The 19,522-nt window shown below is 38.4% G+C and overlaps 1 protein-coding gene across 3 annotated transcripts in view; it reads right to left on the reverse strand.

Annotated features, from left to right (window-relative positions):
• Positions 1-1,676: 1,676 nt before the first annotated feature.
• glra1 (glycine receptor, alpha 1) overlaps positions 1,677-19,522 on the reverse strand; it is a 174,701-nt gene continuing 156,855 nt past the window's right edge. For all 3 annotated transcript variants that reach the window (XM_043703247.1, XM_043703245.1, XM_043703249.1), the window contains one exon: positions 1,677-4,029. In XM_043703247.1, the coding sequence (XP_043559182.1) occupies positions 3,745-4,029 (285 nt within the window). In that variant the 3' untranslated portion in view covers positions 1,677-3,744. The remainder of the gene's footprint in view (positions 4,030-19,522) is intronic.

Here is a 19,522-nt window from a genome sequence, read left to right on the forward strand (position 1 = left end):
GCAGCACCCATTTTGACACATGTCCTTATTCATCACAATGTATCTCCAGCTTGCCTCATAAAATGAGAGAAATTTGGTCATCTTGCAGTGGATCACTAATTGTCCACATATCAATTTGAAGCAGAGATATACAAAGGAAGAGGCGCAAGCCATTTGTGTTGATTTTAATGAAGAGACATCACTGGTGATTGATGATAAATTAACTGTTACAGAGAAAGGGCCTACCTTACTGCAGGTTTAACTGTTCATACCTACGTTTTGAGCTGGTGATGACACCAACAATAGTATGGAGGTATTTGCCTCCTCACATATTGAATGAGAAGGTGTTGTGTACAACTTTTGGAGTCCAATACCAAGAAATGTATTGCAATCTCCTTAACAAGTTAAGTTGTGAGAATAGAGAGAATAGAGGATATCTATGCTATATGTTATATGCTGTCAGCAATTCTGTATATGATAATAAAAGCACAACCTGCACAGGAGACCAAATGAAAGAGCAATAGATACATTAGGAGCATTATTAATGTTTCCACTGCTATTGTGAAATTTGGAAATTTCAAAATGATCTTTAGAAGTGATATACATGGCACAAATGTTAGTTGGTTGGCAATCATGTCAATGCTAATTCTGATGAAGGATCACTGGATTTGAAACATTAACAGTGGTTTCTCCCCACAGACATTGCCAGACCTATTGAGTTTCACCAACAATTTCTGTTTTTGTTTCAGATCTCCAGCATGCACAGTTCTTTGTTTTATCATACAAATATCGTGCAAAGGGGACATAACGTGAAACTCCAGAAACTGTCCGTTGAGTTATGGCTCATCCACAGAGAAATTTGACACTTATATGAAGCAAATGCACATCAAAAAGACATTAAACACATGTATCACCATTACACAATATTATACACCATTTACTATATCTTACAGTCTGCAAATCGCAAGTACAGAAAAGGTAATGTCAGCTGTGAGAAAAAGCAAGCAAAGCTTCTCTCTTTGGAGCTCTTGTCCGTATTTGCCTGATGACCATTCAAGTTGACAGTACAGTTTTTGTTATCACTGGGTAGTGCATTGGAGTTGACCAACTGTCCACTGCAGGTTTTCATGCCTGACATGAGACATCTCAGGCATAGTATCCATGGCTAGACTCTGCTCTTTATGCATTGCTTCTCTACCTTTCAAGATGGCTACCTGCTTTAAGAGGTAATTGCTCACTATGAATCACTTGTTGTGCTCCACTATGTTTAATCAGTTATGAACATAATGGAGACAAAAGACAAGCTTCCTCCAAATGACTTTTAGCATGAATGTCAAAATTATGTCATTCATCTAGCTCAATACTCAATTAAATACTTACTTTTTGGTTTGCTGGAGGAATGCTGCTTGTGATAATCAAAATAAGCCTTAATAAAATTATCATTATCATTATTTTGGAGTATCTGCGTATATTCTTAAATAAAATAAAATAAATAGCGCTCCCTGAAATAGGTTAGACCTGAAATTGTGTTGCTGTAGTATAAGCAGGTAAACTAAAATGGCGATACCATTCATTTCCTTAAGTATCTGGATTAAATATCTTTTCACTTACCTTGCTGGACATTTTTTACACTGAATTAAAACAAAGAACCACCACTCAACTGAATTTAAACACGCAATCCAAAGACACCAACAGAATAGTTCTGAAAATGTTTAATTTGGATTGGATCAGAGTTCATAAATATATCTTTATATACAGTGATTGCCTAAATTATACATTCTCTTCAAAATTAAAGAATTAGCAATGGGCAGATTACCATTTCATTTATACAAGCCAAAAAATATCTCATATTCTGTTTATCACATATTCATGCAAAATTACATATGTGTAAAGTACAGGATTTATTACTGTATATAAGTGAAACAAATCTGCCTGATGCAAATTGCTTCACTTCGTGCTGATGAGTTCCAGCTAAAATAAATTAAAACAATTAATTAAGGTTACACCAATCTTTAATTATTTCTTCCATTAGTTCCCTTGTTTTTAGTTCTACACAGTTTGGCACAGCTCATCATTGGCATGAACTCAAAACTAATTCACTTTTGACTCAATTTGATTATAACCATTTGTATGTAATTGAAAGTGATGCTTTGCCAGATGAGTCATTTTGAAGGAGTTTCATGTTTTTCAAGTTCCTGGTTCATGGTGTTATTGCACTGGTATTACATATTATATTGCTCATGCATTGCATAAGTGTATGGCTCGCAAAAAAATTGACCAACCTCTGTCTCACTGGAGGTGTAAATCTACTGAAGAGCAACCAAAGTTTGAGAAGTCATATCTTGTACCAAAGACTTTTTTCTACTATTTATAATTTCATCTTAACCATCATAGTTGGCCTTGTTTGAAATACATTGTCCAAAGCAATGAATTTGGATAAACTCAAAACTTCTTATTCTAACTTCTAATCTTAAGAGCACAGAATATGAATTTCTTGTGATTGATGAGTCTGAGGTCATAGTTTTTTTTTAATCATGGAGGCTGAGTGTTTTTAGATCCTGTAGCCAAATTTACACGATCTTACCAAAATCTCTGTCAGGGATCACCAAAGACTAAAATTGATCTAAATAGACAATTTTCTGATCAATGAGAAAGCACCTCTGAATCATCATTAATACATTCTTCCTTTCTCATTGATTGGATATTTTGTCCAAATCCTGCAATGAAATCAATTATGACATACCAATTTTGACTGTTGGACATATAAAGAATATTAACTCTTGATATCAGATAAACTCCAAGTTATCTAGATGAAAATTATTCAATAATAATGAATCTACTCTTGAAATATAGATCAATATATACACACCATTGCTAATATTTGACCAATAATGACACTCATTCCTACTTTAGGGTCAAATTGTAATTAGACTTTGCAACTTCTTGTTCAATATTCCTTTGATATAATAATATTGCACTTCCCACTATTGTTTGTACATGCATTTGTCTACATAACTAGAATAACTACAATTCAAAAGTAATTCATTGGCTGTGCAGTGCAATGGAACATCCTGAGGACATGAAAGGTGCTACATAAATGCAAGTTATTTCTTACCTTCACTAAATGAAATATATTTATGAATTTAAAATGAGCAGATTTGAAACATCTTAATTTTCTTCCTGTTGTTAGGACTTTATTGGTAAACTGGGAAATGAGACTGATGTTGTCGTAGATGTGACCAAGTACTGTTCTGCTGCTGCACGAAAGAGAATAGTTTGCACTGTATAAAATGGAACTTGAGAGAAATACTACAGCAATGAGATGAAAATAGGCCACAGAATACTTAAAGAATGTTATCATATGATGATTGAAAGCGCTACAGGGAACAAGACAGATTTCAAAGATCTTTGTAAAAAATTGGTGTGACCTTAAATGGGATATTTTAGATCAAGCACATGATGTTTATTATTATATAGTCATTCCATTTTTCTCAAGATTTATACAGATCAAATGATCACATAGAGGAGTCTAATGAACCTCATATATAATATATTTAATTATATGAAAGATTTTTTGACTGTATCTTCTCCTGTGTAATGCATCTGTATTGCAGTTTATAAGGATGCCTCCCTTCAGTCTGACTGTATATAGAAATTCTCTTTTATATATTGCCATATTTCCATTATAATCATGCCTTACTGCATTGCTTTGTGCCAGATGCCAATATTCTTCCTGGCAGTGGAGCGTTTTTTCCCTCTCCAGACCTAGTCTTTGTGGATATCCTCACTCCTCACGATCTTGTAGATCACCCAGTAGAAAATATTAAAAATCAAGAAGACAAGGGGAAAAGCCACTCGTGATACTGTGTCAATTCGTTTTGCTCGGTGGATGAAAAGTTTCCTCGTCTCATCAGATGATTTGGCCGGAGGTGAAGACGACTTTGCTGTATTGTTATTGCCCTTAATGGCAACTCCATCCTTCGCTTGCAGGCAAGCAGGTCCCATTCCATAAGCAGTGAAGCTGAAACGGCCTTCCACCACCTCATCCTCCTGGAACAAATGAGAAGAATTGAGATCATGAAAGCCCTCTAACCTTTTTTACACATGGGATGTTTCAGCAGAATTTGCAGAAAGTTGAAAGTTCAAGTGCAATTACTGGCTTAGTGCAGTTCGAAATAGTTTCATTACTGACATTGGTGTGTTTTTCTGATCTAGATACACTTTAGGTTATGAGCCTGATCTGACATTGACTGAATATTTTATAAAAATTGACTCCGATCCAGAATGCTTCCCCCAGGAGACCTCAAACGAATGCTTTAACAAGTGTTGTTAAGATAAACAGACAAAATGAATTGAAAATAAGCAACACAACAATGAAATTATCTGTTCATTGAAATGTAACCAAGAATACATTTTTGAAAATAATTTCCATGAATTGCTGTGAGTCGAGATCCTATTGATGAAAAGAATAAAGAACAATCCTCACAGGAACAGGCCTTTTGGCACTCCAACCCCATTTTGCCCTTCCATTCTAAATCTGTGTTCACTTTACAGGATCTGTACCTTTTGTTCCCTATCCCTCCAGAACATTTCCAACCACTTTGCCTCATTTTTCGGTCTCAGGAACATTGCTGCTTGCTTCTCTCCCTTTCTGTTCATCGATGTCTATTTATGTAGCTAGGAGATCATCGAATGCCTCCCCAGCCCTAAGCCAATTATAACTCATGTCTACTTGTTCATAGCAATCATTATTTATCCATTAGAACCCGCAAAAACTTCTTTCTTCAAAAGAAAAATAATTCTCATCCATTTTTCAAATGTATCTATGGCTTGGCCCTGCCCTATTTTTTTAATTGCCTCCAAGACATCTTTTAATTCTAGTCTTTGGAACTTCATTACTAATGGCCGTGCATTCAGACTCCTAGGCCCTAAACTCTGAAATTCCCTCTCTATCATCCCATCTGACCTTTCTCCTCTAAGACATTTTTAAAGTCTACATCCTTGGTTATATTTTGCTAGTCTCAACTAGTGTATGATATGGGTGGCATGGTGGTTAGCATGGTGCCTCACAATGCCACAGACCAGAATTTGATTCCGGGCTTGGGGTGACTGTGGTATGGAGTTTGCACATTCTCCGAGTCTGGGTGAGTTTCTGCTGGATGTTCTGGTTTCGTCCCACAGTCCAAAGATGTGCAAGTTAAATGGATTGGCCATGCTAAATTTCCCTGTAGTGTCCCAGGATATGTAGGCTAAGTGGATTAGCCATGGCAAAATGCAGAGTTACAGAGATAGGGTGGGGCTAGGTGGGATGCTCTTCAGCAGATTGATGAAGACATGATGGGCTGAATGGCCTCTATCTTCACTATAGTAATTCTATGTTGCTTTTTGGAGAATTGATAATCTGTCAGTTGTTACCTATTCCTACCTTACCATACTATCAAGGGCGCTACACAAATGCAGAAATGTTCAATCGTTCTCTTGATATATGGTGCTGAGGGATCACAATATTTATCAGAACATTTTCCTGTTGAACCGAGTGACAATTAAAACAACGTAAAGCTTCTTTTTTCCTTTCGAGAGTCTGACCATGGTACCTGTGGGCATTGACTCCATTTTCTCCTGACCCACAGTCCTTTCTCTCCACTTAGTCTCTGCCGGGTATTTAATTTTGATCCCTAATTATCACGCCTTACAAAACCTGCGAGATTTCACTTACTCTGATCTTTATGGGAAAATGCTTAACCTTGACATCATTGAAATTTAAAGCAGTAATTCCAGTGTTACGAGTTGAACATTGAGCCATCCCTCTATTCCATACTTTAAAAAATGTGTGTAATTTTCAATTTTCTCCTCTTTTGTCCCATGTCCTTGTCTGGTCTTCCAACCATTTACATGTGTTGATGGATGAACAATGAGCTGTCCTTGTATTGGTGCCTGATTTATGTCAGTTGTCGGCTCTATGATGTACAGTTATAAATAGCTGCAATGCAGGCAGTTCATTTCCAGAAGACATTCATTCAGGCCTTAATTTTGATTCATAACTTCACCTTTGATTAAATCAGAACTAATCCCTTCTGTAATGCCTGCCCTATATGACTGCTGTGCATGTCGGACCTGGATATACTACCACTGGAGCAGTGAGAACAAGGAATTGAGTACCAGGCACTATAAGGACAAATAACAGGCAAATATAAAGGGTAATGGAGACAAAAGGAATGGGAATATTAGATACAGTGAAATACCAGGCACAATAAATGCATGACAAAGGCAAAGAGAATCCCAAACAGAATTGAATGGAGGGAGTCATGGAAATGTACAGCAGGGAAACAGACACTCTGGTCCAACTCGTCCATGCCGAACAGCTATCCCAACCCAATCCAGTCCCACCTTCCAGCTCCTGGTCCAAATCCCTCCAAACCCTTCCTATTCATATACCCACCCAAATGCCTCTTAAATGTTGCATATGTACCAGCCTCCACCACTTCCTCTGGCAGCTCATTCCATACACGTACCCCCTCTGTATGAAAAAGTTGTCCCTTATGTTTCTTTTATATCTTTCCCCTCTCACCCTAAACCTTTGCCCTCTAGTTCTGGACTCTCCGACCCCAGGGAAAAGACTTTGTCTATTTATCTTATCCATGCTACTCATGATTTTATAAACCTCTATAAGGTCACCCCTCAACCTCCGATGCTTCAGGGAAAACAGCCCCAGCCTGTTCAGCCTCTCCCTATTGCTCAAATCCTCCAACCCTGGCAACATCCTTGTGGATCTTTTCTGAACCCCTTCAAATTTCACAACATCCTTTCGATAGGAAAGAGACCAGAATTGCAAACAATATTCCTAACTAATGTCCTGTACAGCCGCAATATGATCTCCAAACTCCTGTACTCAATACTCTGACCAATAAAGGAAAGCATACCAAACATCTTCTTCACTATCCTATTTACCAGCATATCTACTTTCAAGGAGCTATGAATCTGCACTCCAAAGTCTGTTTGTTCAGCAACACTCCCTAGGACCTTCCCATTAAGTGCATAATTCTTGCTCTGATATGATTTTCCAAAATGCAGCATCTCACATTTATCCAAATTAAACCCTATCTGCCACTCCTCAGCCCATTGGCCCATCTGCTCTAGATCCCATTGTCCTCTGAGGTAACCTTCTTCACTGTCCAGTACACCTCCAATTTTGGTGTCATCTGCAAACTTACTAACCAAACCTCCTATGTTCAAATCCAAATAATTTATATAAATGATGAAAGGCAGTGGACCCAGCACTGATCCTTGTGGCATACCACTGGTCACAGGCCTCCAGTCTGAAAAGCAACCCTCCACCACCACCCTCTGTCTTCTACCTTCAAGTTAGTTCTGTATCCAAATGGCTAGTTCTCCCTGTATTCCATGAGATCTAACCTTGTTAACCAGTCACCCATGGGGAACCTTGTCAATCACCTTACTGAAGTCCATATAGATCATGTCCACACTCTGCCCTCATCAATCCTCTTTGTTACCTCTTCAAAAAACTCAATCAAGTTTGTGAGAGATGATTTTCCACGCGCAAAGCCATGCTGGCTGTCCTGAACCAGATCTTGCTTTTCTGAATACATATAAATCATGTCCCTCAGGATTCCGTCCAACAATGTGGGCGGCACGGTGGCACAGTGGTTAGCACTGCTGCCTCATAGCGCCAGAGACCCGGGTTCAATTCCCGCCTCTGGCGACTGTCTGTGTGGAGTTTGCACGTTCTCCCCGTGTCTGCGTGGGTTTCCTCCGGGTGCTCCGGTTTCCTCCCACAGTCCAAAGATGTGCAGGTCAGGTGAATTGGCCATACTAAATTGCCTGTAGTGTTAGGTAAGGGGTAAATGTAGGGGTATGGGTGGGTTGCGCTTCGGCGGGTCGGTGTGGACTTGTTGGGCCGAAGGGCCTGTTTCCACACTGTAATGTAATCTAATCTAATAATCTAATCTAATGTGTCCTTCACTGATGTAGGTTCACCAGTCTATGACTCCCTGGCTTGTCCTTACCACCTTTCTTAAACAATGGCACCACATTAGCCAACTTCCGGTCTTCTGACACCTCACCTGTGACTATCGATGATACAAATATCTCAGCAAGGGGCCCAGCATTCACTTCTCTAGCTTCCCATAGAGTTCTAGGGTACACCTGATCAGGTCCTGGGGATTTATCCACTTTTCTGCATTTCAAGACATCCAACACTTCCTCCTCTGTAATATGATATTTTTCAAGATGCCACCATCTATTTCTCCACTTTCTATATCTTCCATGTCCTTCTCCATAGTAAATACTCATTCAGTATCTCCGCAGGCTGCCTTGTTGATCTTTGAGGGGCTCTATTCTATTCATAGTTACCTTTTTGTCCTTAATGTATTTGTAAAAATCCTTTGGATTCTCCTTCACCCTATTTGCCAAAGCTATCACATGTCCTTTTTTTGCCCTCCTGATTTCCCTCTTAAGTATACATCTTTATACTGTTCTAAGGATTCATGCTATCTCTCCTATCAGTACCTGACATATGGTTCCTTCTTTTTCTTAGGCTAAACCTCAACCTCTCCAAACATCCAGAATTCCCTACAATCACCGGCCTTTCCTTTCTCCCTATCAGGAATATACTTTCTCTGGATTCTTGTTGTCTCATTTCTGAAGGCTTCCCATTTTTCAGCCGTCCCTTTACCTGTGAGCATCTGCCCCCATCTTGCGAATACTGTCAAAATTAGCCTTCCTTCAATTTAGAACTTCAACTTTTAGATCTGGTCTATCCTTTTCCATCACTATTTTAAATCTAACAGAATTATGGTCGCTAGCCCCAAAGTGCTCCCCCACTGACACCTCAGTCACCTGCCCTGCCTTATTTCCCAAGAGTAGGTCAAGTTTGCACCTTCTCTAGTAGGCAATCCACATACTGAATCAGAAAATTTTCTTGTACACACTTAACAAATTCCTCTCCATCTAAGCCCTTAACACTATGGAAGTCCCAGTCAATGTTTGGAAAGTTAAAATCCTTACCATACTATTCTTACAGATAACTGAGATCTCCTTATAATTTGTATCTCAGTTTCGCACTGTTCATTAGAGGGGTCTATAATAAAATTCCAATAAGGTGATCATCCCTTTCTTATTTCTCAGTTCCACTCAAGAGTCATTGGCAGAAATGGAACAAAGAATCTAACAAAATAGCAGATATAAGATGAACTAGTGTGCCCAAGTAATGGGAATTTGATGTCAAGAAATATCAGGAACAATAAGTAGAAAATTAAAGTCATACTTCTTGCAAGCACTAAAATACTGAGTTCAACCAACAGAAACATAGTGTACAAGGTGTGACAATCCAGACCTAATGAAAAACTTGACATCAGTAGCAGCAATGCACAGGCAGAGAAATAAGGGGCATTAATAGCAGCGAATAGAAGCACAAGCAACTGAAATAATATTTACACACACCAGAAATGCAAGGAATAGGCTATGGAAATACTGTGCACAAGCAGCAGGACTAACGAGTGCAAGTAGCAAAAATACTGATAGCAGGCGTTAGTAAGACTGTGTACAGCAACTGAAATACTGAAAACAAGCATAAAACATATTGCATAGAGTCAAATGCTGAACATAAGCGGTGTAAAGATCTCATACAAACAACATGAATACTGATTTAAAATATTGTGTCCAAGCGACAGGAATACTGATCACTAATGGAAAAAGCATTGTAAGAATGCAGATTAAATACAGATATAAGGAGGCTGCTTATTGTATACAAGCAGCAGGAATATTGATAATACCTTTTAAAAATAATGTGCAAGCAGTGGGAATGCTGAACACAGGAAGTTACAAATACTGTGTACAAATTGAAAGGCAGTGTAAATACTGGGCATAAGCAGCTTCTATACTGATAGCCTGTGCAAATACTGTGTACAGCAGAAAACAAGATGGGGGGGGGGGGGGAATCCCATGTACAGTTTAAGGAAATACTCACAACAGGGGGTATAAGAACCATGTAGTTCTGGGTTAGTACTGATTATAACCGATATAGTTGCTGTATACAAGCAATAGGAATATAAATAACAAGCGGTATAAAGGTTGTGTGCAAGCAGTGGGAATATTTATAGACAAGTGGTATGAAAGTTTTGCATAACCAACATGAATATTGGTAACAACCAATAAATATATTGTGTTATAATCGCAAGTATAATTCTATTATGATAGTAATTAGCAGTATAAATGCCATGCACAAGCTGCAGACATACTTATAACAAGCAACATAGATACTGTGTGCAATCAACCCTAAAACTGATAATAGGCAAGGCAAACACCATGGAAAAGTAATTAGAAAGCTGAGTGCAAATTGTATAAATATTGCATAAAAGCATCAACAATAATACATTAAAAGTATTTGTACACCAACAGGAATGGTGAAAACAAGCAATAGTGTGCAATCAGCTTACATAATGATAAGAATAAATATTATGTTCAAACAGCAGGTGTACTGATAACAAGCAGAATATATATTTTACACAAGCAACAGCAATATTAATAATAAGTTGCATATAAAAGCAGCAGGATAGCAAACAGAATAACGTGCAAAAGGTGAGAATACTGATAACAAGCAAAATAAATATTGTGTGCCATCATCTCATTCATAGATAACTCATAGTATAAACACTGCATAAGCAGAATAAACACTGATAGCCAGTGGAATAAATGTTGTGTACAACTCCTGGGATTACTGATTAAAATCAGTAGAAACATTGTGTATGAAAAAAAACTAAAGTACTGATCACAAGCTGAATATATATATAGTGTAAAGTCAGCAGTAAACAGAAGGAATACTGATAACAAACAGAATTAAAACTGTGCACATGAAGCAACAATACTGATGATATACAAAGAATTATTGCATACAAGATGCAGTACTGGTAATAAGTGGTATAAATACTATGTAGAAGTGCTGAATGCAAGAAACAGAAACACTGTGCACAAGTGATTGCAATTCTGATAACAAGCAGTATAAAGACCATGTACAAGCTGTTTAAATAATGATAAAGCAGATGATAAGTATCATGTACAAGCAGGCTAACTACTGGTAACAGTATATAATACTATATACAAGCAGCATCACAGTCATATAGATAACAAGCAATATAGGTTGTGTGCACGAGCCATGGGAATACTGGTAATAAGTGGTATAAATATTGTTTACAAATACCAGGTAAACTGATAACAAGCAGAATAAACATAATATCCGCCATTGCGAATACTAATAAAAAGCAGAATAAATACTGCTTAGATCAGAAAACAATTGTTTACAAGCAGCAGCATTACTGTTAAAAATAGTATGAATGTCTGTACAAGCAGAAATAGTACTGTTAACAAGCGGTATAAATATCTGTACAAACAGAGTTAATACTAATAACAAGTAGTATAAATATCTGTACAAGCAGAGGTAATACTTTTAACAAACCCAGTATAAATATCTGTACAAGCAGAAGCTGATAATAAAGAAGAATAAATTGTGTACAAGCGTCAATACCCATGAGTATGGATATAAATACTGTTTACAACCAGTGGGAATGATAATGATAAACAGAATAAAGGCTGCATATAAGCAGGAGGTATACTGATGAGAGGTATAAATATTGCATCCCATAGTGAGAATATGGATAAAAAGCAGAATAAATATTGCATAAAGACAGAATTAATATTTTATAAAATAGCAGCATTACTGATAACAAATTGTATAATTACTAGATCCAGTCAATTTAGATAATGATAATTACTAGAATAAATATTATGTAAAAGCAATGGCAATGCAGATAACAGTAAACTACAGTGTACAAGCAGCTCATATATGGATGATACACAGTAACAATACCACGCACAAGCAGGAGAAGACTGATTATAAGCGGAGTAGATACTAAGCACAATTTATGGGATTACTGATTAGAAGTAGTAGCAGAATATATCTTGCGCACAACCAAAAGTGAATACACATAACAAGCCAAAAACTGTGTACAAGCTACAGGAATGCTGAGGATAAGCTAGCAAATACTGGGTACAAGACTGGCTGCGTAAAAGCAGCTTAAATAATAACAATGCACAAAATAAAATGTACACGCGGAATCAGTTCTTTATAAGGTGCAACAATACTGAGAACAAGAAGTATGAATAGTCTTTAAAAGCTATCTGATAAAAGAGAATAAATGCTGTGTAAGAGAAGTGGAGTGCATAAGTAGCATGAATACCTTGCACAAATAGCTTTAATACTAATAAGAAGTGACTACAAGCAACAACGATACTGATAAAAGTCAAAATATATTGTCTGCAAATTTGTAGCAAACCTGACAACAAATGATATAAATATTGTGTACAAGTAGTGGAAGGATTATGAACAAGTGTTATAAATATTGTGAACAAGCTGAATTAAAAACTGTAACCAATACTGGTAACAAGCAGAATAAATATTGTGTGCAAACTGTTGCAATACTGATAATAAGTGACACAAATCTAGTATATAAGCAGCATAAATACAGATACCAAACAGAGTAAGTTATTTACATGCAGCAGCCATGGTGATAGTAAGTGTTTCTAAATATATTGTACAAATAGTTATAACATCAATTACAAGCAAAGTAAGTGCTGTGTCTAGTGTTATGTATGCTGATAAAAAGCAGAATAAACATTGCATAAGTGCAGCAGTAACATTGATAATAAGCAAAATAAATATTGTGCATAGATAGCTGCAATATAGATAACAAATGGTCTAAATACTGAATACAAGCAGTTGTAATACTTTTTTAAAAAGTCATGAAAATACTTGCTTTAAGCAGTAGTGATAACAAGTAGAATTAATTCTGTGTAAAAGCAGTTTAAATACTGTTAATAAGCAAAGTAAATAATTTGTACAAGCAACATGAACATTGATAATTAGTGGAGTAAATATTGCATGTGAACATTAGGAATATTGACAACAAAGAACATATAGGAGCACTAAAATAATGGTAACAGGGGGAGTAAATAGTGTTCAAACAGCTGCAATGCTGTTAACTGTTAAATACTGTCAACAGACAGAATAAATACTGTGTACAATGTGAGATAATAATCAAATTACAGAAATGTTACAATGTAGAAAGAGACTATTTAGCCCACTGCACCAGTACTTCAAATGAACTTCATTGCCTACTGTCAATCTCCTTTCTTCCTATACCTTTGCACACTACTCTTATTCAAATAATTATCCAATATTTTCTCTTGAATGCCTCAATTGAACCTGCCTCCACCACACCTACAGGCAATTCATTTAATGCCCTAAATATTCACTGTCATAGTTCTTCCCCACTTCACGTGTTACTTCTTGTGCCCTGTAGTTCTTAATCAGGAATAGGCTCTTGCAATCTAATCTATCTGGACCCATGATTTTGAGAACTTCTTATAGATCTCCCCTTTGCCTTCTTCTATCCCAGGAGAACAGACTCAACTGTTCCGAATACACCCAATGAATTATTCTTCATGGCTATATCCATGGAATCCGACAATCCCAATCTACATGATAATTAAAGTCATGCACGATTTATATACTAGTTGGCAGATATGAAACAAAAGTTAGTCATTTGTGTGGCACTGCCGGGATCAGCAAGTGGACCCCAGCTATTCAGAATCCACCTTAATGATTTTGTTGAGGGAACTAAATGTAATAAGTATCTCCAAGCTACAGATCACACAAAGCTGGGTAGGAGAGTGAACTGTGAAGGGTGTGCAAAGAGTATTGAGTGAGTGGGCAAATGCATGGCAGATGAATTATAATGCGGATAAATTTGAGCTTATCCACTTTGGTTGCTAAAAAAAAGACACGCAGCTTGTCATCGGAATGATAATAGGTTGGGAAAGGGGAAGATGCAAGAAAACCTGGCTGTCTTGGTACATCAGTCGCTGAAAGTAAGCATTCAGGTGCAGCAGGTGGTGAAGAGGCAAATGATATGTTGGCCTTCATAGCAAGAGGATTTGAGTACAGGAGCAGTGATGTCTTGCTACAATGATGTAGGGTCTTGGTGGGATCACATAACTACAATATTACGAAAAGAAAAACTGTATTGAGTTGTGCAGATGCAGGTGAGGGGGATGGGGGCTGGGGGGGCTATGTGGAGATGAGAGGCAATTTTATACTTCTGGAGCCAGAGGGTGAAGGAATGTTTTGGCTTCCCAAAATAACTTGATCCATCCCATCTTAATCCCTTATGCTCTGCTCACTCCCTACATCTTGGCATGTAGCAACACTTAAAAGCCCTTGATAGCTGAGCTGTGTTATGCCCCTGATTGGCACATGCAGCTTGCTTGATTTATTTTGGCGAGGTGTATCTGAAGTTTCAATGCTGCGCTTATCCAAAATCATATCTAGCAAATACTGGAGCTCTATTTTGAAACAGGAATAAATAACCAATTTGAGAACATTGGTAAGCTATTATACTTTCAACAGGATTGAGTGATACTTCTCTGCTCAAATCACCTTCCTTAGCAGGAAGGTTATAATATTATTATGCTTCACAATATTGTAATTTGATGGCACTTACACTATCTTGAGTTCTATTTGAAGGCTCAAGGATTTGAATGAATAAAACTAAAGAAAAAGACTTAGCAGACACAAAGTGACAATTTATTTGTTCTTTAAACCAATCTCATACATGAAAACGAGTGTAGAGTTTGAGATTTATCGGTTGACTTCCCAAGAGAATATTTAAAATTTAGCCAAATCAGGTAGTTCATTCTCCAAAAAATGCTATTGTATATTAGTCAATTTAAAAAACAAGTTTTCAACAACATATAAAACCAGTGCAAACAAGAAAATCTGGTAAACGCTCATTGAGCTGAAATGTTAACTCTATTTCTCTCTTCAATGATGCTACTAGACCTGAAGGGTTTTGTTGTATATGGGTCTAAAATAGTTAATGCTGAGAAGTGCAATAAGTACCACCCACTTTGATGATGTCATACAGACATGGAGGCAGAATAGCTTAGATCCTAAAGGATGAAACCTAATATCTAGAACTCCTCAAAGTTTCTGTGAGAATGTCTATCATATCAATGCAATTTGTAGTTAACAGGTATGTAGTTATCACAATGTAACTAGCTGCAAATGTGCAATAAACTACTTCCTGTTCAATTCAAGAGACTCTTGTAGTTGGACCAGTCATAGGATCTTTCTCTATCACACATGAAAAAGTAGGTTGTGTATATTCTATACTTCAAGAGTATGGTGGCAGGATCCTACTACGCGATGAGGCGCAGACTTTATTTAGTTACACATGCAACATGGTGAGCAACTGCAGTGGTCTGGAGATTTTACAGCATTTTCAGCCTCAGCTTTATGTCATCTGCTTATTTAGAGAGTCAGCAACAGGAAAGAGCCTTCAAAAACTTCACAAAGGAAACACTCACAGCAAGATTCAACAAAAAATAACTTGCAGTTATTTTTATTCATTCAGGAATGTGGGGTTTGCTGGCTGGGTCAGTAATTATTAGTTTTCCCTAGTTTTTGAGAAGATTTAGTGATCTTCCTTCTTAAACTGTTGCACTCAATTTGGTGAAGGTACATCCACAATGCCATTAAGGAAGGAGTTCCATGTATTGACCCAGCAACTGAAGGTGATATATTTCCAAGTCAAGATAGTGGGTGGCATGGAGAAGAATTTGGAGATGCTAGTGTTCCCATGTCTTTTCAGCCCTTGTCCTCTGCGATGGCAATACTCATGTGTTTGCAAAGTTCTGTTTAAGGAGTTTTGGGGAATTTCTGCAGTGCATCTCATAGATGCTATTACTGAGTGTTGGTGGTGGAGTGCGTCCAAGGTTATGATACCAATCAAGCTGTTTTCTTAGTCCTGGATGGTGTCAAGCTTCTTGAATGTTGCTGGACCTGCACTCATTAAAGCAAACAGGGAGAATTACATCACAGCCCTGATTTGTGACTTGAAGATGGTGGGCAGGTTGCGGGGAGTCAAGAGGTGAGTTACCTGCTGCCGAATTCTTTCACTCTAACCTGTTCTTGCAGCCACAGTATTTACATGGCTAAATGAGTTCAGTCTCTGGTGAAACGTAGTATCCAGAATGTTGATGGTAATGCCATTGAATATCAAGGGGCCAATGTTTAGATTCTCTATTGTTGGTGATGGTCATTTTTTGGGAGTTGTATTGTGTGGATATAACTTGCTTCTGAAACACTGTGAGGGAACGGAGGGACGGCAGCTTCATAAAGAGTGGGACAGAGTGTGGAGGACGACGTCAAAATGAACAGGAGAGAGCATGGGAAAGAGAAGCTGGAGCACAAAGCATGAGAGGGACAGCTGATTATGAAACTGAATGAGAGAGTGGAGACAGCAGATTCTGAAACTGAATGAGCGAATGGGGTCAGCAGATTGTGAAACTGCACAAGACAGTGGGGATACCAGATTCTGAAAATGCACGACAGGGTAGGGACATCAGATTCTGTAACTGAATAAGAGTGCAGACAGAAGATTCTTAAACTGAATGAGAAAGTGGAGACATCAGATTCTGCACCCGCACGAGACAGTGGAGAAAGCAGATTCTGAAACTGAATGATAGAGTGGGCACAACAGATTCTGAAACTGAATCTGAGTTGAGACAGAAGATTATGAAACTGCAGAGAGAGAGGAGACAGAAGATTCTGAAAATAAATGAGAGAGTGGGGACAGCATATTCTGAAACTGAATGACAAGAGTGGGGACATCAGATTCTGCAACTGAATAGCAGAGTAAAGACAGATTATAGTGAAACTGAATGGGGGAGTGGAGCCAGAAGATTCTGAAAATGAATTAAAGAGGGGGGGAATTCAGAATCTGAAACTGAATGACAGAGTGGAGACACCAGATTCTGAAACTGCACGAGAGTGAGGGGACAGCAGATTCTGAAACTGAAGGAAAGAGTGGTCACAGCAGATTCTGAAACTGAATGAGAGAGTGGTCACAGAAGATTCTGAAACTGAATAAAAGAGATGAGACATCAAATTCTGAAACTGCATGAGAGAGTGGGGACCGCAGAATCTGAAAATGAATGAAAGAGTGGAGACAGAAGATTCCAAAACTAAATAAGAGTGTGGGAATATCAGATTCTAAAACTGAATGACCAGGTAGAGTCAGATAATTCTGAAAATGAAGGAATGAGTGGGGATATAAGATACTGAAACTGCATGAGAGAGTGGGGACGTCAGATTCTGAAACTGAACAAGAGAATGGCAGCATCAGATTCTGAAACTGCATGAGAATGTGGAGACAGAAGATCCAGAAACTGAATTAGAGAGTTGAGACAGAAGATTCTGGAACTGAATAGGAGGGTGGAGACATCAGATTCTGAAACTGCACAAGAGAGTTGAGACAGAATATTCTGAAACTGAATGCAAGAGTGGAACATCAGTTTCTGAAACCTAATGACAGACTAGAGACAGACGATTCTGGAACTGAATCAGCGAGTGGAGACAGAAGATTCTGAAACAGAATAGAATGGGCAAAGCAGATACTGAAACTGCAGAGAAAGAGGAGACAGAAGATTCTGAAATTGAATAAGAGAGTGGGGACATCAGATCTGAAACTGAATGAGAGAATGGGCACAGCAGTTTCTGAATCTGAAAGGGCGAGTGGGGACATCAAATTCTGAAACTGAATGAGAGCGTGGAGACATCAGAGTCTGAAACTGCAAGAGAGAGTGGGGACACCAGACTCTAAAACAGCACGAGACAATGGGGATGTCAGGTTCTGAAACTGGATGACAGAGGAGAGACAGATGACTATGAAACCAAATGAGGGTGTGGAGACAAGATTCTGAAACTGAATGAGAGAGTATGGGCAGCAGATTCCAAAACTGAATGAGAGGTTGGGAACACCAGATTCTGAAACTGAATAAAAGGATGGGGACATCAGATTCTGAAATTGCACGACAAAGTGGAGACAGATGATTGTGAAACTAAAGTGACAGAGCGGAGATAGAAGATTCTGAAAGTACATGAGTGAGTGCAGACAGAAGATTCTGGAACTGAATGAGAGAGTGGGGACAGCAGATTCTGAAACTAAATAAAAAAGATGAGACATCATATTCTAAAACTGTATGAGAGAGTGGGGACAGCAGAATCTGAAAATGAATGAGAGAGTGGAGACAGAAGGTTCTAAAACTGAATGAGAGAGAGGGAATATTAGATTCTAAAACTGAAAGACAGAGTAGAGTCAGACAATTCTGAAAATGAAGGAGTGAGTGAGTGAAACTGAATGAGAGAGTGGAGAGAGAAGATTCTGAAAGTACATGAGTGAGTGCAGACAGAAGATTCTGGAACTGAATGAGAGAGTGGGGACATCGGATTCTGAAACTGCATGCGAGTGTGGGGATAGCCCATTCTGAAACTGAATGAGAAAGTCGACACAGAAGATTCTGAAACTGAATGACAGTGGAGACATCAGATTCTGAAACTGAATGACAGTGGAGACATCAGATTCTGAAACTGAATGAGAGTGTGGGGACATCAGATTCTGCAACTGAATGAGAGTGGAGACATCGGATTCTGAAACCGCGTGAGAGAGCGGGGCCATCATATTCTGAAACTGAATGAGAGAGTAGAAATAGATGATTCTTAAGATGAATGAGAGTCGAGACAGAAGATTATGAGACTGAATGAGAGTGTGGGCACAGCAGATTCAGAAACTGACTGAGAGAGTGGCCACAGCAGATTCTGAAATTGAACAAAAGAGTGGGGACATCAAATTCTGAAACTGAATGAGAGATTGGAGACATCAGATTCTGAAACTGAATGACAGGGTAGAGACTGACGATTCTGGAAATGAATCAGAGAGTGGAGACAGAAGACTCTGAAACTGAATGAGAGGGTGGGGACATCAGATTCAGAAACTGAATGACAGAATAGAGACAAATGATTCTGAAACTGAATGAGGGCAGGGAGAGAGAAGATTCTGAAACTGAATGGGAGAGTGCGCACAGCAGATTGTGAAACTGAATTAGAGGATGGGGACATCAGATTCTGATATTGCACAACAGAGTGGAGGCAACTGATTATGAAACTGAGTGAGAGAGTGGAGATGGTAGATTCTGAAAGTACATGAGATTCTGAAACTGAATGATAGGGTGGGGACATCAGATTCTGAAACTGAATGATAGTGGAGACATCAGATCCTGGAACTGAATGAAAGAGTGGGAACATAAGATTCTGAACTTGCATGTGGGTGTTGGGGACAGTCTGAAACTGAATCAGAGAGTGGAGAGTGAAGATTCGGGAAGTGAATGAAAGGGTGGGGACATCAGATTTTAAAACTGCACGAGACAGTGGGATAGCAGATCCGGAAACTGAATGAAAGAGTGGGGACAGCAAATTCGGAAACTGATAGAGGTGTACAAGATGATTAGGGGTTTAGATAGGGTTGACCATGAGAACCTTTTTCCACGTATGGAGTCAGCTATTACGAGGGGGCATAGCTTTAAATTAAGGGGTGGTAGGTATAGGACAGATGTTAGGAGTAGATTCTTTACT

This window comes from Chiloscyllium plagiosum, chromosome 14, assembly GCF_004010195.1.
Source record: "Chiloscyllium plagiosum isolate BGI_BamShark_2017 chromosome 14, ASM401019v2, whole genome shotgun sequence".
Lineage (NCBI taxonomy): Eukaryota > Metazoa > Chordata > Chondrichthyes > Orectolobiformes > Hemiscylliidae > Chiloscyllium > Chiloscyllium plagiosum.